This window comes from Oncorhynchus keta, chromosome 27, assembly GCF_023373465.1.
Source record: "Oncorhynchus keta strain PuntledgeMale-10-30-2019 chromosome 27, Oket_V2, whole genome shotgun sequence".
NCBI classification, from domain to species: domain Eukaryota; kingdom Metazoa; phylum Chordata; class Actinopteri; order Salmoniformes; family Salmonidae; genus Oncorhynchus; species Oncorhynchus keta.
The window spans coordinates 625,343-646,652 of record NC_068447.1 but is presented as its reverse complement, the minus strand read 5'-3'; the positions used below and the strand labels follow the sequence as shown (position 1 = coordinate 646,652).

The following is a 21,310-nucleotide window of genomic DNA, read 5'->3' as shown; positions in this document are numbered from 1 at the left end:
TCCATCTCTGATGCCCAGAGGGTCCACAGCTGTCATCCAGACAGGGTGGCTTCTTTAACAAATCAAATATATTTCAGATTCGTTTAACACCTTTTTTGGTTACTACATGACTCCACATGCGTTATTCTATAGTTTTAATGTCTTCACTATTATTAAACAATGTAGAAAACAGTAACAAAATTAAGAAAAATATGATTATATTATATATATATATTATTATATATAAGAAAAAACACTTGAATGGGTAGGTGTCCAAACTTTGGACTGTATGTGTTCCTTCTGTCCAGGTGGGAGAAGGCTGTGTGGAGTGCAATAGAGATGGCGTCATCTGTTGATCTGTTGGGGCGCTATGAGAAATGGAGCTGGTCCGACGGTGTTGTGAGCCATGACCAGCCTTTCAAAGCATTTCATGGCTACAGACTTGAGCGCTACGGGTCGGTAGTCATTTAGACAGGTTACCTTGGCGTTCTTGGGCACAGGGACTGTTGGTATTACAGACTGGGTCAGGGAGAGGTTGAAAATGTCAGTGAAGACACTTGCCAGCTGGTCAAGCACATGGTCTGAGCACTACTCCCCAGTAGTACAGGGAATCAGAATTGGGCTGGTGTAGTGTAAAGATCTTACCTTGACCTGCCTCAGCACAGTCCACAGTGAAGAATGTTGGTTCAAATGCCTTCAGCCCTGTTTTAGCCACACCAGGACCTGACACCTTCACCTTGTTAGGGTGGCAGCCTGCCCCGATAGTCATCTACACACACAAGAAAACGGTCAGGAAGAGTGTGTGTATGTGAAGCTGAAGTCCCCATTCAGCATTTCTTCTGTATGGGTGCTCACCCTGAAGGGACTGTCCGGTATGTTGACCCCGCCCCAGGACGCCATGACGGTGTGTTTGAGGGGTTTCTTGGGGGTGTAACTGCAGGTGTACGTTCCATTTCCGTTATCCTTCACCTGGACATCTACTGGGGTTCCCTCACCATCCTAGAGAGAGACAGAGACCCTTAGTACCCTCACCATCCTAGAGAGAGACAGAGAGACCCTTAGTACCCTCACCATCCTAGAGAGAGACAGCGACACCCTTAGTACCCTCACCATCCTAGAGAGAGACAGCGACACCCTTAGTACCCTCACCATCCTAGAGAGAGACAGCGACACCCTTAGTACCCTCACCATCCTAGAGAGAGACAGCGACACCCTTAGTACCCTCACCATCCTAGAGAGAGAGACCCTTAGTACCCTCACCATCCTAGAGAGAGAGAGACCCTTAGTACCCTCACCATCCTAGAGAGAGAGAGACCCTTAGTACCCTCACCATCCGAGAGAGAGACCCTTAGTACCCTCACCATCCTAGAGAGAGAGACCCTTAGTACCCTCACCATCCTAGAGAGAGAGACCCTTAGTACCCTCACCATCCTAGAGAGAGAGAGACCCTTAGTACCCTCACCATCCTAGAGAGAGAGAGACCCTTAGTACCCTCACCATCCGAGAGAGAGACCCTTAGTACCCTCACCATCCTAGAGAGAGAGACCCTTAGTACCCTCACCATCCTAGAGAGAGAGACCCTTAGTACCCTCACCATCCTAGAGAGAGACCCTTAGTACCCTCACCATCCTAGAGAGAGAGACCCTTAGTACCCTCACCATCCTAGACAGAGACCCTTAGTACCCTCACCATCCTAGACAGAGACCCTTAGTACCCTCACCATCCTAGAGAGAGAGACCCTTAGTACCCTCACCATCCTAGAGAGAGACCCTTAGTACCCTCACCATCCTAGAGAGAGACCCTTAGTACCCTCACCATCCTAGACAGAGACCCTTAGTACCCTCACCATCCTAGAGAGAGAGACCCTTAGTACCCTCACCATCCTAGAGAGAGACCCTTAGTACCCTCACCATCCTAGAGAGAGAGACCCTTAGTACCCTCACCATCCTAGAGAGAGAGACCCTTAGTACCCTCACCATCCTAGACAGAGACCCTTAGTACCCTCACCATCCTAGAGGACAGGCTGCAGCTAGATACCCACGATCTGACCACACTACGAGGAGCTACAGGAGAGAAGGACAGAGGACAGGCTGCAGCTAGATCACCACGATCTGACCACACTACGAGGAGCTACAGGAGAGAAACAGGACAGAGGACAGGCTGCAGCTAGATCACCACGATCTGACCACACTACGAGGAGCTGCAGGAGAGAAACAGGACAGGCTGCAGCTAGATCACCACGATCTGACCACACTACGAGGAGCTACAGGAGAGAAAGGACAGAGGACAGGCTGCAGCTAGATCACCACGATCTGACCACACTACGAGGAGCTACAGGAGAGAAACAGGACAGAGGACAGGCTGCAGCTAGATCACCACGATCTGGCCTCACTACGAGGAGCTGCAGGAGAGAAAGAGGACAGAGGACAGGCTGCAGCTAGATCACCACGATCTGACAACACTACGAGAGGAGCTGCAGGAGAGAAAGAGGACAGAGGACAGGCTGCAGCTAGATCATCACGATCTGACCACACTACGAGGAGCTACAGGAGAGAAAGAGGACAGAGGACAGGCTGCAGCTAGATCACCACGATCTGACCACACTACGAGAGGAGCTGCAGGAGAGAAAGAGGACAGAGGACAGGCTGCAGCTAGATCATCACGATCTGACCACACTACGAGGAGCTACAGGAGAGAAAGAGGACAGAGGACAGGCTGCAGCTAGATCACCACGATCTGACCACACTACGAGGAGCTACAGGAGAGAAAGAGGACAGAGGACAGGCTGCAGCTAGATCACCACGATCTGGCCACACTACGAGGAGCTGCAGGAGAGAAACAGGACAGAGGACAGGCTGCAGCTAGATCACCACGATCTGGCCACACTACGAGGAGCTGCAGGAGAGAAAGAGGACAGAGGACAGGCTGCAGCTAGATCACCACGATCTGACCACACTACGAGGAGCTGCAGGAGAGAAACAGGACAGAGGACAGGCTGCAGCTAGATCACCACGATCTGGCCACACTACGAGGAGCTACAGGAGAGAAAGAGGACAGAGGACAGGCTGCAGCTAGATCACCACGATCTGACCACACTACGAGGAGCTACAGGAGAGAAAGAGGACAGAGGACAGGCTGCAGCTAGATCACCACGATCTGGCCACACTACGAGGAGCTACAGGAGAGAAAGAGGACAGAGGACAGGTTGCAGCTAGATCACCACGATCTGACCACACTACGAGGAGCTGCAGGAGAGAAACAGGACAGAGGACAGGCTGCAGCTAGATCACCACGATCTGGCCACACTACGAGGAGCTGCAGGAGAGAAACAGGACAGGCTGCAGCTAGATCACCACGATCTGACCACACTACGAGGAGCTGCAGGAGAGAAAGAGGACAGAGGACAGGCTGCAGCTAGATCACCACGATCTGGCCTGTCTATGACCTTGTTCACCTGTACAGGGAGACAGTCCCCATTCTTGCCAAGACTCTCAAGGACGTCACTTTACACCGCAGCCCGAACTCTCCACTCCAGACCAGCACCCTGGACCCCCAGGCCAGCACCCTGGACCCCCCAGCAGAGCTGAGACAACACCCCTGGCCAGCACCCTGGACCCCCTCAGCCACGACCACAGCACCAACCTCAATGCCCACCACAGCTAGTGCAGCACAGACCACCCCAGCCCAGCTTCAGACCCACCCAGACGAGGCCTACCAGCCCCCTGCCCCCCACTGCAGACCCACAGCCCAGCAGGCAGAGCTACGCACAGGCTGTGAGGGGAGCAACTGGCCCAGCCCCCACCAACCAAATGAGTGACATTAAACAAATGCCGAGTCTACTATGCTCACGTGTGATAGGCCGAGGGGCATGGATGCTTACGTGATTGGCCGAGGGGCATGGTAAGATGAGCACAAGAACTCCACCATCCTCACACTTCACCCACCCAAGTGACATGACACAAATTATATCTTAAATGATAAACAAATCACATTTGCATAATAAGAGTTTACATTAATTGAAAACCCCCTATTTTAAGAGTGCTTGATGGATTGTGGGTGTTTGTCTCATTTTGAAGGTAAAGAAAAAACAGTTCTGAAATCTTTTTACGTTGGAATTTACAAGGATTAAAGTCCTCTGCTTTTGGGCTAAGGAGCAGAAACCCAGACTTCCTGAAAGACATTGATGATGTTGATATTGTAGTACTACAGGAAACATGGTGCAGAGGTGATGTTTCCACTGGCTGTCCACTAGGTTATAGGGAGATAATCATACCATCCACTGGCTGTCCACTAGGTTATAGGGAGATAATCATACCATCCACTGTCTGTCCACTAGGTTATAGGGAGATAATCATACCATCCACTGGCTGTCCACTAGGTTATAGGGAGATAATCATACCATCCACTGGCTGTCCACTAGGTTATAGGGAGATAATCATACCATCCACTGTCTGTCCACTAGGTTATAGGGAGAGAATCATACCATCCACTGTCTGTCCACTAGGTTATAGGGAGATAATCATACCATCCACTGTCTGTCCACTAGGTTATAGGGAGGTAATCATACCATCCACTGGCTGTCCACTAGGTTATAGGGAGATAATCATACCATCCACTGGCTGTCCACTAGGTTATAGGGAGATAATCATACCGTCCACTAGGTTACAGGGAGATAATCATACCATCCACTGGCTGTCCTCTAGGTTATAGGGAGATAATCATACCATCCACTGGCTGTCCACTAGGTTACAGGGAGATAATCATACCATCCACTGGCTGTCCACTAGGTTATAGGGAGATAATCATACCATCCACTGGCTGTCCACTAGGTTATAGGGAGATAATCCTACCATCCACTGACTGTCCACTAGGTTATAGGGAGATAATCATACCATCCACTGGCTGTCCTCTAGGTTATAGGGAGATAATCATACCATCCCCTGGCTGTCCACTAGGTTATAGGGAGATAATCATACCGTCCACTAGGTTACAGGGAGATAATCCTACCATCCACTGGCTGTCCTCTAGGTTATAGGGAGATAATCATACCATCCACTGGCTGTCCACTAGGTTATAGGGAGATAATCATACCATCCACTGGCTGTCCTCTAGGTTATAGGGAGATAATCATACCATCCCCTGGCTGTCCACTAGGTTATAGGGAGATAATCATACCGTCCACTAGGTTACAGGGAGATAATCATACCATCCACTGGCTGTCCACTAGGTTATAGGGAGATAATCATACCATCCACTGGCTGTCCACTAGGTTATAGGGAGATAATCATACCATCCACTGGCTGTCCACTAGGTTATAGGGAGATAATCATACCATCCACTGGCTGTCCACTAGGTTATAGGGAGATAATCATACCGTCCACTAGGTTACAGGGAGATAATCATACCGTCCACTGACCGTCCACTGGGTTATAGGGAGATAATCATACCATCCACTGGCTGTCCACTAGGTTATAGGGAGATAATCATACCATCCACTGGCTGTCCACTAGGTTATAGGGAGATAATCATACCGTCCACTATGTTATAGGAGATAATCATACCATCCACTGGCTGTCCACTAGGTTATAGGGAGATAATCATACCATCCACTGGCTGTCCACTAGGTTATAGGGAGATAATCATACCATCCACTGGCTGTCCACTAGGTTACAGGGAGATAATCATACCATCCACTGGCTGTCCACTATGTTATAGGGAGATAATCATACCATCCACTGGCTGTCCACTAGGTTATAGGGAGATAATCATACCGTCCACTAGGTTATAGGGAGATAATCATACCGTCCACTATGTTATAGGGAGATAATCATACCATCCACTAGGTTATAGGGAGATAATCATACCATCCACTAGGTTATAGGGAGATAATCATACCATCCACTAGGTTATAGGGAGATAATCATACCGTCCACTAGGTTATAGGGAGATAATCATACCGTCCACTGGCTGTCCACTAGGTTATAGGGAGATAATCATACCATCCACTGGCTGTCCACTAGGTTATAGGGAGATAATCATACCATCCACTGGCTGTCCACTAGGTTATAGGGAGATAATCATACCATCCACTGGCTGTCCACTAGGTTATAGGGAGATAATCATACCATCCACTGGCTGTCCACTAGGTTATAGGGAGATAATCATACCATCCACTGGCTGTCCACTAGGTTATAGGGAGATAATCATACCATCCACTGGCTGTCCACTAGGTTATAGGGAGATAATCATACCATCCACTGGCTGTCCACTAGGTTATAGGGAGGTAATCATACCATCCACTAGGTTATAGGGAGATAATCATACCATCCACTAGGTTATAGGGAGATAATCATACCATCCACTAGGTTATAGGGAGATAATCATACCATCCACTGGCTGTCCACTAGGTTATAGGGAGATAATCATACCATCCACTGGCTGTCCACTAGGTTATAGGGAGGTAATCATACCATCCACTGGCTGTCCAATAGGTTATAGGGAGATAATCATACCATCCACTGGCTGTCCACTAGGTTATAGGGAGATAATCCTACCACCCACTGGCTGTCCACTAGGTTATAGGGAGATAATCATACCATCCACTGGCTGTCCACTAGGTTATAGGGGGATAATCATACCATCCACTGGCTGTCCACTAGGTTATAGGGAGATAATCATACCATCCACTGGCTGTCCACTAGGTTATAGGGAGATAATCATACCGTCCACTGACCGTCCACTGGGTTATAGGGAGATAATCATACCATCCACTGGCTGTCCACTAGGTTATAGGGAGATAATCATACCATCCACTGGCTGTCCACTGGGTTATAGGGAGATAATCATACCATCCACTAGGTTACAGGGAGATAATCATCCCATCCACTGGCTGTCCACTAGGTTACAGGGAGATAATCATACCATCCACTGGCTGTCCACTGGGTTATAGGGAGATAATCATACCATCCACTGGCTGTCCACTAGGTTATAGGGAGATAATCATACCATCCACTGGCTGTCCACTGGGTTATAGGGAGATAATCATACCGTCCACTAGGTTATAGGGAGATAATCATACCGTCCACTATGTTATAGGGAGGTAATCATACCATCCACTATGTTATAGGGAGGTAATCATACCATCCACTATGTTATAGGGAGGTAATCATACCATCCACTATGTTATAGGGAGATAATCATACCATCCACCTAATTAAAAGGACTCGGGACAGGGCAGAGACTCCAGGGGAAGGCTAATATGGTATAAATCTGAACTAATTAAATCAAATTGATCAAAACAGGATAATTATTTCTGGTTAAAAATCAACAAGGAGGCTGTCTTTACAGATAAAAACATTCCTCAGTCCCCCTACTTCAATGAAGAGAGTTCCTCCATTTCCTCATACATTCCCTCCTCAGTCACCCTACTTCAATGAAGAGAGTTCCTCCATTTCCTCATACATTCCCCCCTCAGTCACCCTACTTCAATGAAGAGAGTTCCTCCATTCCCCCCTCAGTCACCCTGCTTCAATGAAGAGAGTTCCTCCATTTCCTCCTCATACATTCCCCCCTCAGTCACCCTACTTCAATGAAGAGAGTTCCTCCATTTCCTCATACATTCCCTCCTCAGTCACCCTACTTCAATGAAGAGAGTTCCTCCATTTCCTCCACATACATTCCCCCTCAGTCACCCTACTTCAATGAAGAGAGTTCCTCCATTTCCTCATACATTCCCCCCTCAGTCACCCTACCAATGAAGAGAGTTCCTCCATTTCCTCCTCATATATTCCCCCTCAGTCACCCTACTTCAATGAAGAGAGTTCCTCCATTTCCTCCTCATATATTCCCCCCTCAGTCCCCCTCAATGAAGAGAGTCCCCTACTTCAATGAAGAGAGTTCCTCCATTTCCTCCACATACATTCCCCCTCAGTCCCCCTACTTCAATGAAGAGAGTTCCTCCATTTCCTCCTCATATATTCCCTCCTCATACATCCCCCTCAGTCCCCCTCAGTCACCCTACTTCAATGAAGAGAGTTCCTCCATTTCCTCCTCATATATTCCCCCTCAGTCACCCTACTTCAATGAAGAGAGTTCCTCCATTTCCTCCTCATATATTCCCCCTCAGTCACCCTACTTCAATGAAGAGAGTTCCTCCATTTCCTCCCATATATTCAATGAAGAGAGTTCCTCCATTTCCTCCACATACATTCCCCCCTCAGAGACCCTACTTCAATGAAGAGAGTTCCTCCATTCCCCCCTCAGTCACCCTGCTTCAATGAAGAGAGTTCCTCCATTTCCTCCTCAGTCCCCCTACTTCAATGAAGAGAGTTCCTCCATTTCCTCCTCATACATCCCCCCTCAGTCACCCTACTTCAATGAAGAGAGTTCCTCCATTCTAGAGAGGGGAATTAGTCACTTTCAGGCCCAAGGCAACGTACTGGTCTGTGGAGACCTGAATGCTAGAACAGCAGAAGAACAAGACACTATTAACAGTCATGGGGATAAACACCTACCAGGAAGCAACCACCTTTCCCTCCACACATGCCCCCCCAGAAACAGCTCTGTGGAACACTGGGTCTGTATAGTCAATGGTAAGCTTCAAGGGGACTCTTTAGGTAGGTACACCTACAGCTCTGTGGAACACTGGGTCTGTACATAGTCAATGGTAAGCTGAGAGGGGACTCTTTAGGTAGGTACACCTACAGCTCTGTGGAACACTGGGTCTGTACATAGTCAATGGTAGGCTTTGAGGGGACTCCTATGGTAGGTACACCTACAGCTCTGTGGAACACTGGGTCTGTACATAGTCAATGGTAGGCTGAGAGGGGACTCCTATGGTAGGTACACCCATAGCTCATCTCTTGGCAGTAGTACTGTAGACTACTTCCTCACCGACCTCAACCCAGAGTCTGAGCCTTCACAGTCAGCCCAACCCTATAAGACCACAGTAAAATCACAGTGTATCTGAGAAGAGCAGAACCCAACCATGAAGCATCACATGGTACAAAACAGGCCTATAGATGGAGTACAGACATCTACCACTGGCTGCATTTCCACTGACAAATACTCAGACCTAAGAGAATGTCTTTCCCCAAATTATCATTCAATACAAAGAATTTGAAACAATGAAAGAAAAAGAAATCCAATATTTATTGGGTGAAAATCCAAAATGTGCAGTTTTGGCAGCCAAATATATGTCCTCAACCTGAGGGACAGTCAGTGAAAAGTGCAAAGTAATGTGGATAATATTTCCCATCTAGTTTTGTTTTTCATACCATGTCATGAGTCTTCAGTCAGACTGGTCTTCTCCCATTGCTTTAATGTATCATGGTTCTCATTAATATTGTTGATGGTAATCCCATGTACACTACTACTATTATTGCCGTTGGTCCCACCATTTACTTATGTATATTTTGACAATGTAAGTAATAATGAATTTGCCATGTAGAAAGAGAGAAACCCATAGCATCATTGTTAAACAGGCTGTGCCTCATTCAGTTGGTTTGGCCTGTCCTTCAGCGAATACAATGACACGCCCACCTCCACACGCCCACCTCCACACGCCCACCTCCACACGCCCACCTCCACACGCCCACCTCCACACGCCCACCTCCACACGCCCACCTCCACGCACTGGGGGTATCTACACGTACCTGTGCCAGGATGTTGAGGGCAGCATTCCCTCCCAGCTTGGCGTCGACGGTGAACTCAGTGGGTTTCCCCACAGCAAGACCACTGCTCTGTAGACCTGGACCATACGCCTTCACCTGGACACAGCAAAGAGAGCGCATCACAGGTTAGCAACTGGAGGGTTGCCGGTTCAAAACCCAGGTTAGAAAGAAAATTGGTGAGATGAGAGCCACTGAAGGGTTAACTACACCGGGGCCCACCCAGTTTCAACCTTAAGATAATAAAGTCCTCTTCATTGTGTGTAGAATGTTTTTAAACATTACAATACATTCAGATTTCACACAGTGTGCCCTCAGGCCCCTCCTCCACCACTACCACATATCTACAAAACACTGAGGCCTCAGGCCCCTACTCCACCACTACCACATATCTACAACACACTGTGCCCTCAGGCCCCTCCACCACACACTGTGCCCTCAGGCCCCTACTCCACCACTACCACATATCTGGGGACTGGTATGCGTGTTAAGATAAAGTCCTCTTCATATTCTTAAAGTTGAAACATGTGGTGGGCCCTGGTGTGGTGGGCCCCGGTGTGGTGGGTCCCGGTGTGGTGGGTCCCAGGGGGCTCCCCAGGGGTGGACCCTGGTGTGGTGGGCCCCGGGGGGCTCCCCAGGGTGGGCTTTTATCTTAACACACATATCAGTCCCCAAGTCCAGAACAGACTATGGGAGGCACACAGTACTACATGGAACTCTATTCCACAGTACTACATAGAGACGCGGCTACATGGAACTCTATTCCACAGTACTACATAGAGCCATGACTACATGGAACTCTATTCCACAGTACTACATAGAGCCGTGACTAGATGGAACTCTATTCCACAGTACTACATAGAGCCGTGACTACATGGAACTCTATTCCACAGTACTACATAGAGCCGTGACTACATGGAACTCTATTCCACAGTACTACATAGAGCCATGACTACATGGAACTCTATTCCACAGTACTACATAGAGCCATGACTACATGGAACTCTATTCCACAGTACTACATAGAGCATGGAACTCTATTCCACATCAGGTAACTGATGCAGCAGTAGAATCAGATTTAAGAAACCGATGAAGAAACACCTTATGGAACAGCGGGGGACTGTGAAGCAACAAGCAGGCACAGACACAATAACATACGAAATATACACACAGATTTAGCACTGTAGATGTGTGGTAGTGATGGAGTAGGGGCCTGAGGGCACACAGTGTGTTGTGAAATCTGTGAATGTATTATGTTTTTAAAATTGTACAAATTGCTTTAATTTTGTGGGACCCCAGGAAGAGTAGCTGCTGCCTTGGCAGGAACTAATGGGGGTCCATAATAAACCCCAGGAAGAGTAGCTGCTGCCTTGGCAGGAACTAACGGGTATCCATAATAAATACAAATACCTTAGTAGTCCTTGTTTAGAGCAGTGAATTAACATACCTTATCAGGGTAGTAGTCCTTGTTTAGAGCAGCAGTGATTTCAGCCATGAAGGGAGAGTGCTGGATGTCCTCGTTGTTACAGAGCACATGCACCGCATACTCTCCTGCTTCCATTGGCCAGTACCGCACGTCACATGACCCGTCGCCCTTATCATCACACTCGATCTTCGCCTGGGACGGACCCTCCACTGAGAAACCTGGACACAGACCTTCTGATGAGCACACGCAGATTCTGTGTGGACGTGTTTACCTATTCTGATGGGGACCAGAATTCGCCACAATAGTAAACTTACACAAATTTGACCGACTGGGGACATTGTTAGTCCCCACAAGGTCAAATCCTATTTATTGGGGGTTTAGGGTTAAGGTTAGAATTACGTTAACGGTTAGGAGCTGGAGGTCGACCGATTAATCAGGACCAATTTCAAGTCTTCATAACCAAGGCATTTCTGGACGCCGATTACATTGCACTCCACGAGGAGACTGAGTGGCAGGCTGACCACCTGTTACGCGAGTGCAGCAAGGAGCCAAGGTAAGTTGCTAGCTAGCATTAACTTTAAAAAAACAATCCATCTTCACAATCACTAGTTGATATTACTAGGTTAACTAGTTTGTCCTGCGTTGCATATAATCAATGTGGTGTCTGTTAATTTATCATCGAATCACAGCCTACTTCGCCAAACGGGGGATGATTTAACAAAAGCACAATCGTTGCACGAATGTACTGAACCATAAACAATGACTTTCTTAAAATCAATACACAGATGTATATATTTTTAAACCTGCATATTTAGCTAAGAAATTCATGTTAAGCAGGCAATATTAACCAGGGAAATTGTGTCAATTCTCTTGCGTTCATTGCACGCAGAGTCAGGGTATATGCAACAGTTTGGGCCGTCTAGCTCGTTGCTAATTAATTTGCCATAATTTTACATATGACATAACATTGAAGGTTGTGTAATGTAACAGGAATATTTAGACTTATGGATGCCGCCCCTTAGTTAAAATACGGAACGGTTTCACTGAAAGAATAAACGCTGTTTATGACTTCAAGCCTATCAACTGCTGAGATTAGGATGGCAATACTAAAGTGCCTATAAGAACATTAATAGTCAAAAGGTATATGAAATACAAATGGCAGAGAGAGGAATAGTTGATGAGTCAATTCCTATAATAACTACAACTTCATAACTGGGAATAATATTGAACCACCAGCTTTCATATGTTCTCATGTTCTGAGTAAGGAACTTAAACGTTAGCTTTCTTACATGGCACATATTGCACTTTTACTTTCTTTAACACTGTTTTCGCATTATTTAAACCAAATTGAGCATATTTCATTATTTATAAAAATAAATGTGTTAGATTAAAATAAAAGTTAATTCAGTATTGTTGTAATTGTCATCATTAAAAATATATATATTTTTTAATAATCGGCATCAGGTTTTTTTGGTCCTCCAACAAATCGGTATCATAAATCGGTCGACCTCTATTAGGAGCCAAGTTTAATTTTAGGGTTAGGAGCTAGATTTAGGGTTAGGGAAAACAGGATTTTGAATGGGACTGAATTGTGTCTCCACAAAGTCAGTCGTACAAGTGTGTGTACACTTACCCAGTGTTCCCACATTCTCTCCAACAGCTTCGACCACGAAGTCGGCAGATTTACCCACAATGCCGCTCTCCAGGCCGGGCCCCCATGCTCGCACCTTCTGTGGACCCGCCTCCAAACCAATCTTCACCTCCAACGGGCTGCAACAGGAAGTGATGTGTGACAGCATTACACCAGGCTCTCTATTCATGACTATTAATTGTTGTTGACACATCACATGTTGCAAAGAGGATCACAGTTATTTACCAGAGTTCACCTGCAATGACTTACAGTCCTTTCCCCTATTAGACTTAGTTGAATGCACTAACTATATGTCACTCTGGTTAACAATGTAAATGTACCTGCGGGGGATGTGTTGTCCTCCCCAGGTGATGGTTATACTGTATGTTCCGGGGGTGGTGGGGTAGTACTCAAACCCAAACACTCCGTCTCCTAGATCTTTCCTCTTACAGGGCTCCTCCAGACCCTCTGCACACACAGGGTCAGTTTGGTCATTAAGCTAATTGAGTCAGAGTGTGTTAGAGATATACATACAGTAGCAGTCAAAAGTTTACACCTACTCATTCTAGGGTTTTTATTTTTTACTATTTTCTACATTGTTGAATAATAGTGAAGACATGAAAAGATAACACATTTGGAATCATGTAGTAACCAAAAAGTTCAAATAAAATATATTTTAAAAGTTCAGATTCTTCAAAGTAGCGTCCCTTTGCCTTGATGACAGCTTTGCATTCTCTCAACCAGCATCATGAGGTAGTCTGTAATGCATTTCAATTAACATGTGGTCTTGGTAAAAGTGAATGTGGAATTTCTTTCCTTCTTATTGCATTTGAGCCAGTCAGTTGTGTTGTGACAAGGTAGGGGGGGTATACAGAAGATATCCCTATTTGGTAAAAGACCAAGTCCATATTATGGCAAGAACAGCTCAAATAAGCAAAGAGAAACAACTGTCTATCATTACACATGAAGGTCAGTCAATATGGAACATTCCAAGAACTTTGAAAGTTTCTTCAAGTGCAGTCGCAAAAACCAGGAAGAGCTATGATGAAACTGGCTCTCATGAGGACTACCACAGACCCAGAGTTACCTCTGCTGCAGAGGATAAGTTCATTAGAGTTAACTGCACCTCAAATTGCAGCCCAAATAAATGCTTCCGAGTTCAAGTAACAGACATCAACTGTTCAGAGGTGACTGCATGAAAGCAGGCCTTCATGGTTGAATTGCTGCAAAGAAACCACTACTAAAGGACACCATTAAGAAGCGAGTTGCTTGGGCCAAGAAACAGGAGTAAGGGACAGACGGGTGTAAATCTGTCATTTGGGTTGATTAGTACAAATTGGAGATTTTCAGCTCCAACTGCCATGTCTTCGAGTAGAGTAGCTGAGCGGATGATCTCTGCATGTGTAGTTCCCACCGTGAAGCATGGAGGAGGAGGTGTGATGTAGAGTAGCTGAGCGGATGATCTCTGCATGTGTGGTTCCCACCGTGAAACATGGAGGAAGTGTGATTTTTTTTAGAATTCAAGGCTCACTTAACCAGCATGACTACCACAGCATTCTGCAGCGATACACCATCCCATCTGGTTTGGCCTTAGTGGGACTATCATTTTCAACAGGACAATGACCCAACACACCTCCAGGCTGTGTAAGGGCTATTTGACCAAGGAGAGTGATGGAGTGCTCAGCATGTGGGAACTCCTTCAACACTGTTGGAAAAACATTCCCTATGAAGCTGGTTGAGAGAATACTAAGAGTGTTCAAAGCTGTCAAGGCAAAGGGTGGCTACTTTGAATAATAGCAAATATATTTATTTGTTTAACACTTGAAAACCCCCTGAATGAGTCGATGTCCAAACTTTTGACTGGTGGCCACACCAGATACTAACTTACTTTTGATCCCCCTTTGTTCAGGGACACATTATTCCATTTAGTCACATGTCTGTGGAACTTGTTCAGATTGTCTCAGTTGTTGAATCTTATTTTCATACAAATATTTACACGTGTTAATTTTTCTGAAAATAAACAGTTGACAGTGAAGGACGTTTCTTTTTTTGATGAGAATACATTAGATGCTCGTTGGCGTAGTTGACTAAATATATAGGCTGCTGCTGGGTGGCGTAGTTGACTAAATATATAGGCTGCTGCTGGGTGGCGTAGTTGACTAAATATATAGGCTGCTGCTGGGTGGCGTAGTTGACTAAATATATAGGCTGCTGCTGGGTGGCGTAGTTGACTAAATATATAGGCTGCTGCTGGGTGGCGTAGTTGACTAAATATATAGGCTGCTGCTGGGTGGCGTAGTTGACTAAATATATAGGCTGCTGCTGGGTGGCGTAGTTGACTCAATATATAGGCTGCTGCTGGGTGGCGTAGTTGACTCAATATATAGGCTGCTGCTGGGTGGCGTAGTTGACTCAATATATAGGCTGCTGCTGGGTGGCGTAGTTGACTCAATATATAGGCTGCTGCTGGGTGGCGTAGTTGACTCAATATATAGGCTGCTGCTGGGTGGCGTAGTTGACTAAATATATAGGCTGCTGCTGGGTGGCGTAGTTGACTAAATATATAGGCTGCTGCTGGGTGGCGTAGTTGACTAAATATATAGGCTGCTGCTGGGTGGCGTAGTTGACTAAATATATAGGCTGCTGCTGGGTGGCGTAGTTGACTAAATATATAGGCTGCTGCTGGGTGGCGTAGTTGACTAAATATATAGGCTGCTGCTGGGTGGCGTAGTTGACTAAATATATAGGCTGCTGCTGGGTAGCGTAGTTGACTAAATATATAGGCTGCTGCTGGGTGGCGTAGTTGACTAAATATATAGGCTGCTGCTGGGTAGTGTAGTTGACTAAATATATAGGCTGCTGCTGGGTATTGTAGTTGACTAAATATATAGGCTGCTGCTGGGTGGCGTAGTTGACTAAATATATAGGCTGCTGCTGGGTGGCGTAGTTGACTCAATATATAGGCTGCTGCTGGGTGGCGTAGTTGACTCAATATATAGGCTGCTGCTGGGTGGCGTAGTTGACTCAATATATAGGCTGCTGCTGGGTGGCGTAGTTGACTCAATATATAGGCTGCTGCTGGGTGGCGTAGTTGACTAAATATATAGGCTGCTGCTGGGTGGCGTAGTTGACTAAATATATAGGCTGCTGCTGGGTAGTGTAGTTGACTAAATATATAGGCTGCTGCTGGGTATTGTAGTTGACTAAATATATAGGCTGCTGCTGGGTATTGTAGTTGACTAAATATATAGGCTGCTGCTGGGTGGCGTAGTTGACTCAATATATAGGCTGCTGCTGGGTGGCGTAGTTGACTAAATATATAGGCTGCTGCTGGGTGGCGTAGTTGACTAAATATATAGGCTGCTGCTGGGTAGTGTAGTTGACTAAATATATAGGCTGCTGCTGGGTATTGTAGTTGACTAAATATATAGGCTGCTGCTGGGTATTGTAGTTGACTAAATATATAGGCTGCTGCTGGGTATTGTAGTTGACTAAATATATAGGCTGCTGCTGGGTGGCGTAGTTGACTAAATATATAGGCTGCTGCTGGGTGGCGTAGTTGACTAAATATATAGGCTGCTGCTGGGTGGCGTAGTTGACTAAATATATAGGCTGCTGCTGGGTGGCGTAGTTGACTCAATATATAGGCTGCTGCTGGGTGGCGTAGTTGACTCAATATATAGGCTGCTGCTGGGTGGCGTAGTTGACTCAATATATAGGCTGCTGCTGGGTGGCGTAGTTGACTAAATATATAGGCTGCTGCTGGGTGGCGTAGTTGACTAAATATATAGGCTGCTGCTGGGTGGCGTAGTTGACTAAATATATAGGCTGCTGCTGGGTGGCGTAGTTGACTCAATATATAGGCTGCTGCTGGGTAGTGTAGTTGACTAAATATATAGGCTGCTGCTGGGTAGCGTAGTTTACTAAATATATAGGCTGCTGGGTAGTTGACTAAATATATAGGCTGCCGCTGGGTAGTGTAGTTGACTCAATATATAGGCTGCTGGGTAGTTGACTCACTGGGGCCCTTGATGGTGACTTTGAGTTCTCCAGTCCCAGCTCCTTTAGTGAAGACTCTGAAGTCAGCCGTCTCCTTCACCCTGAGGCCTTTGGGCTGCAGACCACGCCCCTTAGCCCGAACCAGGCTGGGGTTACAAGCTGGGGGAGGGAGGAGGGTTAGAGGTGAACACAGTCTATAGTTTGAATGGATGACATTAACCCCCAGGGGAACTGCTAAATAAGGACCGGATGAGTAACATGCGCGTGTGCGTGTGTGTGTGTGTGTGTGTGTGTAGACACTGGGTCAGTCTGGGTTTGGAGGTTTAGAGAGATGACACACCAGTCTATGAAAAAGGATGAGTCACAATGAATAGTATGAGACACACACCGAGTCTAGCACCCGAGAGAGATCCCAGGAAGTGACAGGACAGTAGAAGGAAGAAGCTGCTCCAGAGAGAGAAGAGATACCAGCTCCCTCCATCCTTCCAGAGAGAGAACGAAGCAGTTAGAATATAAAAATAGTGACAGAATAACAGAGCAAGAACCAGAATAACAAAGCAAGAAACAGAACAAGAATAACAGAACTAGAATAACAGAACAGCAGAAACAGCACCAGAATAACAGAACCAGAATAACAGAACCAGAATCAGAATAACAGAACCAGAATAACAGAACCAGAATAACAGAACCAGAATAACAGAACCAGACAAAGTAAAGTCAGACACCGTCTCATTTCCCTCAGTCTGTCTCACCCTCTCCTATGTTAACAGTGAAGGGGCTCTTGCTGATCTGTCCTCCGGCGAAGGTAACGTAGATGGTGTGGACCCCCTCCAGGGTGGGTTTGTAGGTGCAGCGGTACGAACTGTTGCCCTTATCCTCTATCTGACACACCACCACGTCCTTCTTACCCGCTGGGTCCATGATCACCACCTCCACCTCTCCCACACCAGCACCTGGAGACACGGGCAGCTTTAGCATCATACCAATAGACTGCGTCCTCTGTAATTATGGGACTGAGAAGCACTCTTCTTGGCCCAATACTCCAAAAGTTTAACAATGGGGTTAAAATACAGACCGTCAGCTTTCATTTGATCCATTGTCATACATATTGGGTGAACCGTTTAGGAATTACAGCACTTCTCACACACAGTCCCACTTTAGGGGAGCAAAAGTATTGACACATTCACTTGTGTGTATTAAAGTAGTAATGTATAGTCGCATTTAATTTTTATTTAACTCGGCAAGTCAGTTAAGAACTAATTCTTATTTACAATGATGGCCTAGGAACAGTGGGTTAACTGCCTTGTTTTAGGGATAGAATGACGGCCTAGGAACAGTGGGTTAACTGCCTTGTTTTAGGGATAGAATGACAGGTGTCCCTAGTCAGCTCGGGGATTCGATCTAGCAACCTTTCGGTTACTGGCCCAACGCGCTAACCAATAGACTAGTCATTTGTATTGCAAATAAGAATAGAATATCTTAAAACACGTCTACATGAATGTGGATGCTACCAACATTATGGATAGTCCTGAATGAATCAGGACTAATGAGTGAGAAAGTTGGGACACACAAATATCATAACCACCAAGATATGCTAACCTCTCACCATTACAATAACAGGGGAGGTTAGCATTTGGGGGGGTATTTGTGCATCTAAAACCCCCTTCTTTTTTAAAACCACAACAAAAATACAGTCATCCTTCCTAACGGAGCTGCCTGAGAGGATGGAAACTGCTCAGGGATGTCAGAAAGAGACCATGGTGATTTTAAAATGGCTGTGAAGAGAGAAAGAGTGTACCTGCGGTGTAGACATCAAAGTATGTGGTCTTATTGGCAATGTTCCCGGCAGGTTCTAGTCCAGGTCCCTGGGCTGTAGCTTTACTGCTGTCTCCCTGAGCCATCCCCACATCCACCTCATAAGGAGACTTATTGATGTGTAGCCCCGCAAACAGCACAGTCACCTGGTAAAACACAGAGTTACCAAACAGCACCTTCACCTGGTACAACACAGAGTTACCAAACAGCACCGTCACCTGGTACAACACAGAGTTACCAAACAGCACCGTCACCTGGTACAACACAGAGTTACCAAACAGCACCGTCACCTGGTACAACACAGAGTTACCAAACAGCACCGTCACCTGGTACAACACAGAGTTACCAAACAGCACCGTCACCTGGTACAACAGAGTTACCAAACAGCACCGTCACCTGGTCAGAAAAACATGTCACCTACACAGAGCACCATCACCTAGGATTAAGTAGGGTTTGTTTAGGCTTACCTTGTGCATCCCAGTGACTTTGGGAATGTAGAAGACTGAGTAGGTACGATTCTTATCGTTGTTGGCTGTCACCTTGGCCTGACGGGGAGGATAGAGAGACATAATTATCAAAATCCAGAAAAGAGACATTTCAACCACCTAAAAGTATGCAATTCCCAAACCTTCCATAAAGCAATCACCTGGCTCTCAAGAGAAGACTGGCTATGTACACACTGCCTACAAAATGAGGTGGAAACTGAGCTGCGGTTCCTAACCTCCTGGCAAATGACTGGCCAGAGAGACGCATATTCACCTCAGATTACAAAGACCTACAAAGAATTTGAAAACAAACCCAATTTTGATAAACTACTGGGTGAAATACCACAGCAGCAAGATGTGTGACCTGTTGCCACAAGAAAAGGACAACCAGGGAAGATTAAGCACCATTGTAAATACATGCATTTATTTTCCCTTTTGTACATCATTACAACACTGTATATAGACATAAAACATGACATTTGAAATGTTTTTATTCCTTTGGAACTTGAGTAATGTTTACTGTTAAAAAACAAAATATTATCTACTTCAATTTAATTGAGACACCGAGAGCTATACTTTTAAATTTAATTTAATTATATTTGAGTTTAAATCACAATATTTGTTAGATTATTTATTCTGGCTTTCTGGTGGATTAAATTGAAAACAACTATCTATGACGTTTAAAAATGTTTAAAAACAGCGATATTTGGGATTTCCTTTAAATAACTTAAAGTGAGAGGTTGTAATCTGAGTAAAGGGCCATTCCTGAACATGGGGTGAGACATTCTTACTAATCTGCTATAGAAGAGGTTCAGATTTAAGTTTAACTTTTGTATGACTGAAGCCTTTAGTGAGAGGTCTAATATTTTCATTTCTGCACCCCCGAATTCATATTCATTATATATGATCCAATACGTATAGAATATAGTTTCAATCCAGAGAGGTTAGAAAAAGTACCTAGATCCTCTATGAGGCTGTGGAATCCATTGAAATTGTTGGATCCGATTTTCACAGCTAAAATTTCAATGGCCATAATAAATAGATATGCCGATAGTGGACAACCTTGTTGCACTCCTCTTGACAGTTTAAAACTTTAAGTAGCCATTGACTATTTTACACCTCGGGTTACTATACATACCTTTAACCCATTGCATAAGGGAGTCTCAAATTGAAATATTCCAGGCATTGTATATAAATTCCAGTCTTACTTCCTCAAAGGCCTTTTCAAAGTCAGCTATGAATACCAGGCCTGGTTTCCCAGATATTTCAGTGTTCTATTGTTTCCAGTACTTGTGTTATATTTTCTCCAATGCATCGTAAAAAACCTGTCGTCTGACTAGGATAAATTATATCCGACAATACCTTTTAAATTCTATACGCTATACATTTTGCATCAACACTGAAGAGTAAGGGTCCTCCAATTGTTTTAACTTCCTGTCTCAGTAATAATGAAATCAGACCTTGCCGAGTGTCCGATAATCGACCATTTACAGAGTGGTTACAACACGCCAAGAACGGTCCTCTGAGTACATCAAAAAGGTTTGGTATACCTCCACTGGTATGCCATCCAGCCTTGGGGTTTTCCCAGGCGTAAAGGCTTTAATTGCATTATGAAGTTCCTCCTCTAATTTGGCCTTCAAATGAGTCTCTGTACATATTATTATTAATAACAGAAAAGAAAATCCTGACAATTAACTTCAGTTAGAGGAGATTGAAATTAAAACATATCCTTAAAGTACTTTGGTGAATCATGGGTAACGCCATCATTTTTAACAAGTTTCTGTAAATAATTTGGCAGCATTTCTATGTTGAAGATTTTAAAAATAATTTGGACATTTTTCCCCATATTCCATCCAGTTGGCTTTATTTTTATAAGTCAGAAGTTTACATGCACCTTAGCCAAATACATTTTAAACTCAGTTTCACAATTCCTGACATTTAATCCTAGTAAAAATTCCCTTTTTTAGGTCAGTTAGGCTCACCACTTTATTTAAAAAATATGAAATGTCAGAATAGAGAATGATTTATTTCAGATTTAATTTATTTCATAATATTGCCAGTGGGTCAGAAGTTTACATACACAAAATTAGTATTTAGTAGCATTGCCTTCAAATTGTTTAACTTGGGTCAAACGTTTCCGGTAGCCTTCCACAAGCTTCCCACATTAAGTTGGGTGAATTTTGGCCCATTCCTCCTGGCAGACCTGGTGTAACCGAGTCAGGTTTGTAGGCCTCCTTGCTCACACAAGCTTTTTCAGATCTGCCCACAAATGTTCTATAGGATTGAGGTCAGGGCTTTGTGATGGCCA

At 45.2% G+C, this 21,310-nt stretch overlaps 1 protein-coding gene and 1 long non-coding RNA gene across 4 annotated transcripts in view; one reads left to right on the top strand and one right to left on the bottom strand.

Annotated features, from left to right (window-relative positions):
- Positions 1–21,310, bottom strand: part of flna (filamin A, alpha (actin binding protein 280)) — a 94,658-nt gene that overhangs the window by 37,683 nt on the left and 35,665 nt on the right. For both annotated transcript variants that reach the window (XM_052481203.1, XM_052481202.1), the window contains exons 7-16: positions 18,985–19,062; positions 18,501–18,663; positions 17,455–17,655; positions 16,724–16,861; positions 13,045–13,171; positions 12,707–12,843; positions 11,095–11,291; positions 9,633–9,746; positions 835–978; positions 625–748 (exon numbers count right to left, since the gene is read on the bottom strand). In XM_052481203.1, the coding sequence (XP_052337163.1) occupies positions 625–748; positions 835–978; positions 9,633–9,746; positions 11,095–11,291; positions 12,707–12,843; positions 13,045–13,171; positions 16,724–16,861; positions 17,455–17,655; positions 18,501–18,663; positions 18,985–19,062 (1,423 nt within the window). The remainder of the gene's footprint in view (positions 1–624; positions 749–834; positions 979–9,632; positions 9,747–11,094; positions 11,292–12,706; positions 12,844–13,044; positions 13,172–16,723; positions 16,862–17,454; positions 17,656–18,500; positions 18,664–18,984; positions 19,063–21,310) is intronic.
- On the top strand, positions 3,705–7,656 carry LOC127912314 (uncharacterized). Of its 2 annotated transcripts, none has more exons than XR_008081773.1 (3): positions 3,705–4,724; positions 4,851–5,520; positions 5,958–7,656. It is a non-coding gene; the product is annotated as an uncharacterized LOC127912314 (long non-coding RNA). The 2 variants fall into 2 exon arrangements; XR_008081774.1 differs by having other exon boundaries at positions 3,705–5,290; positions 5,333–5,520.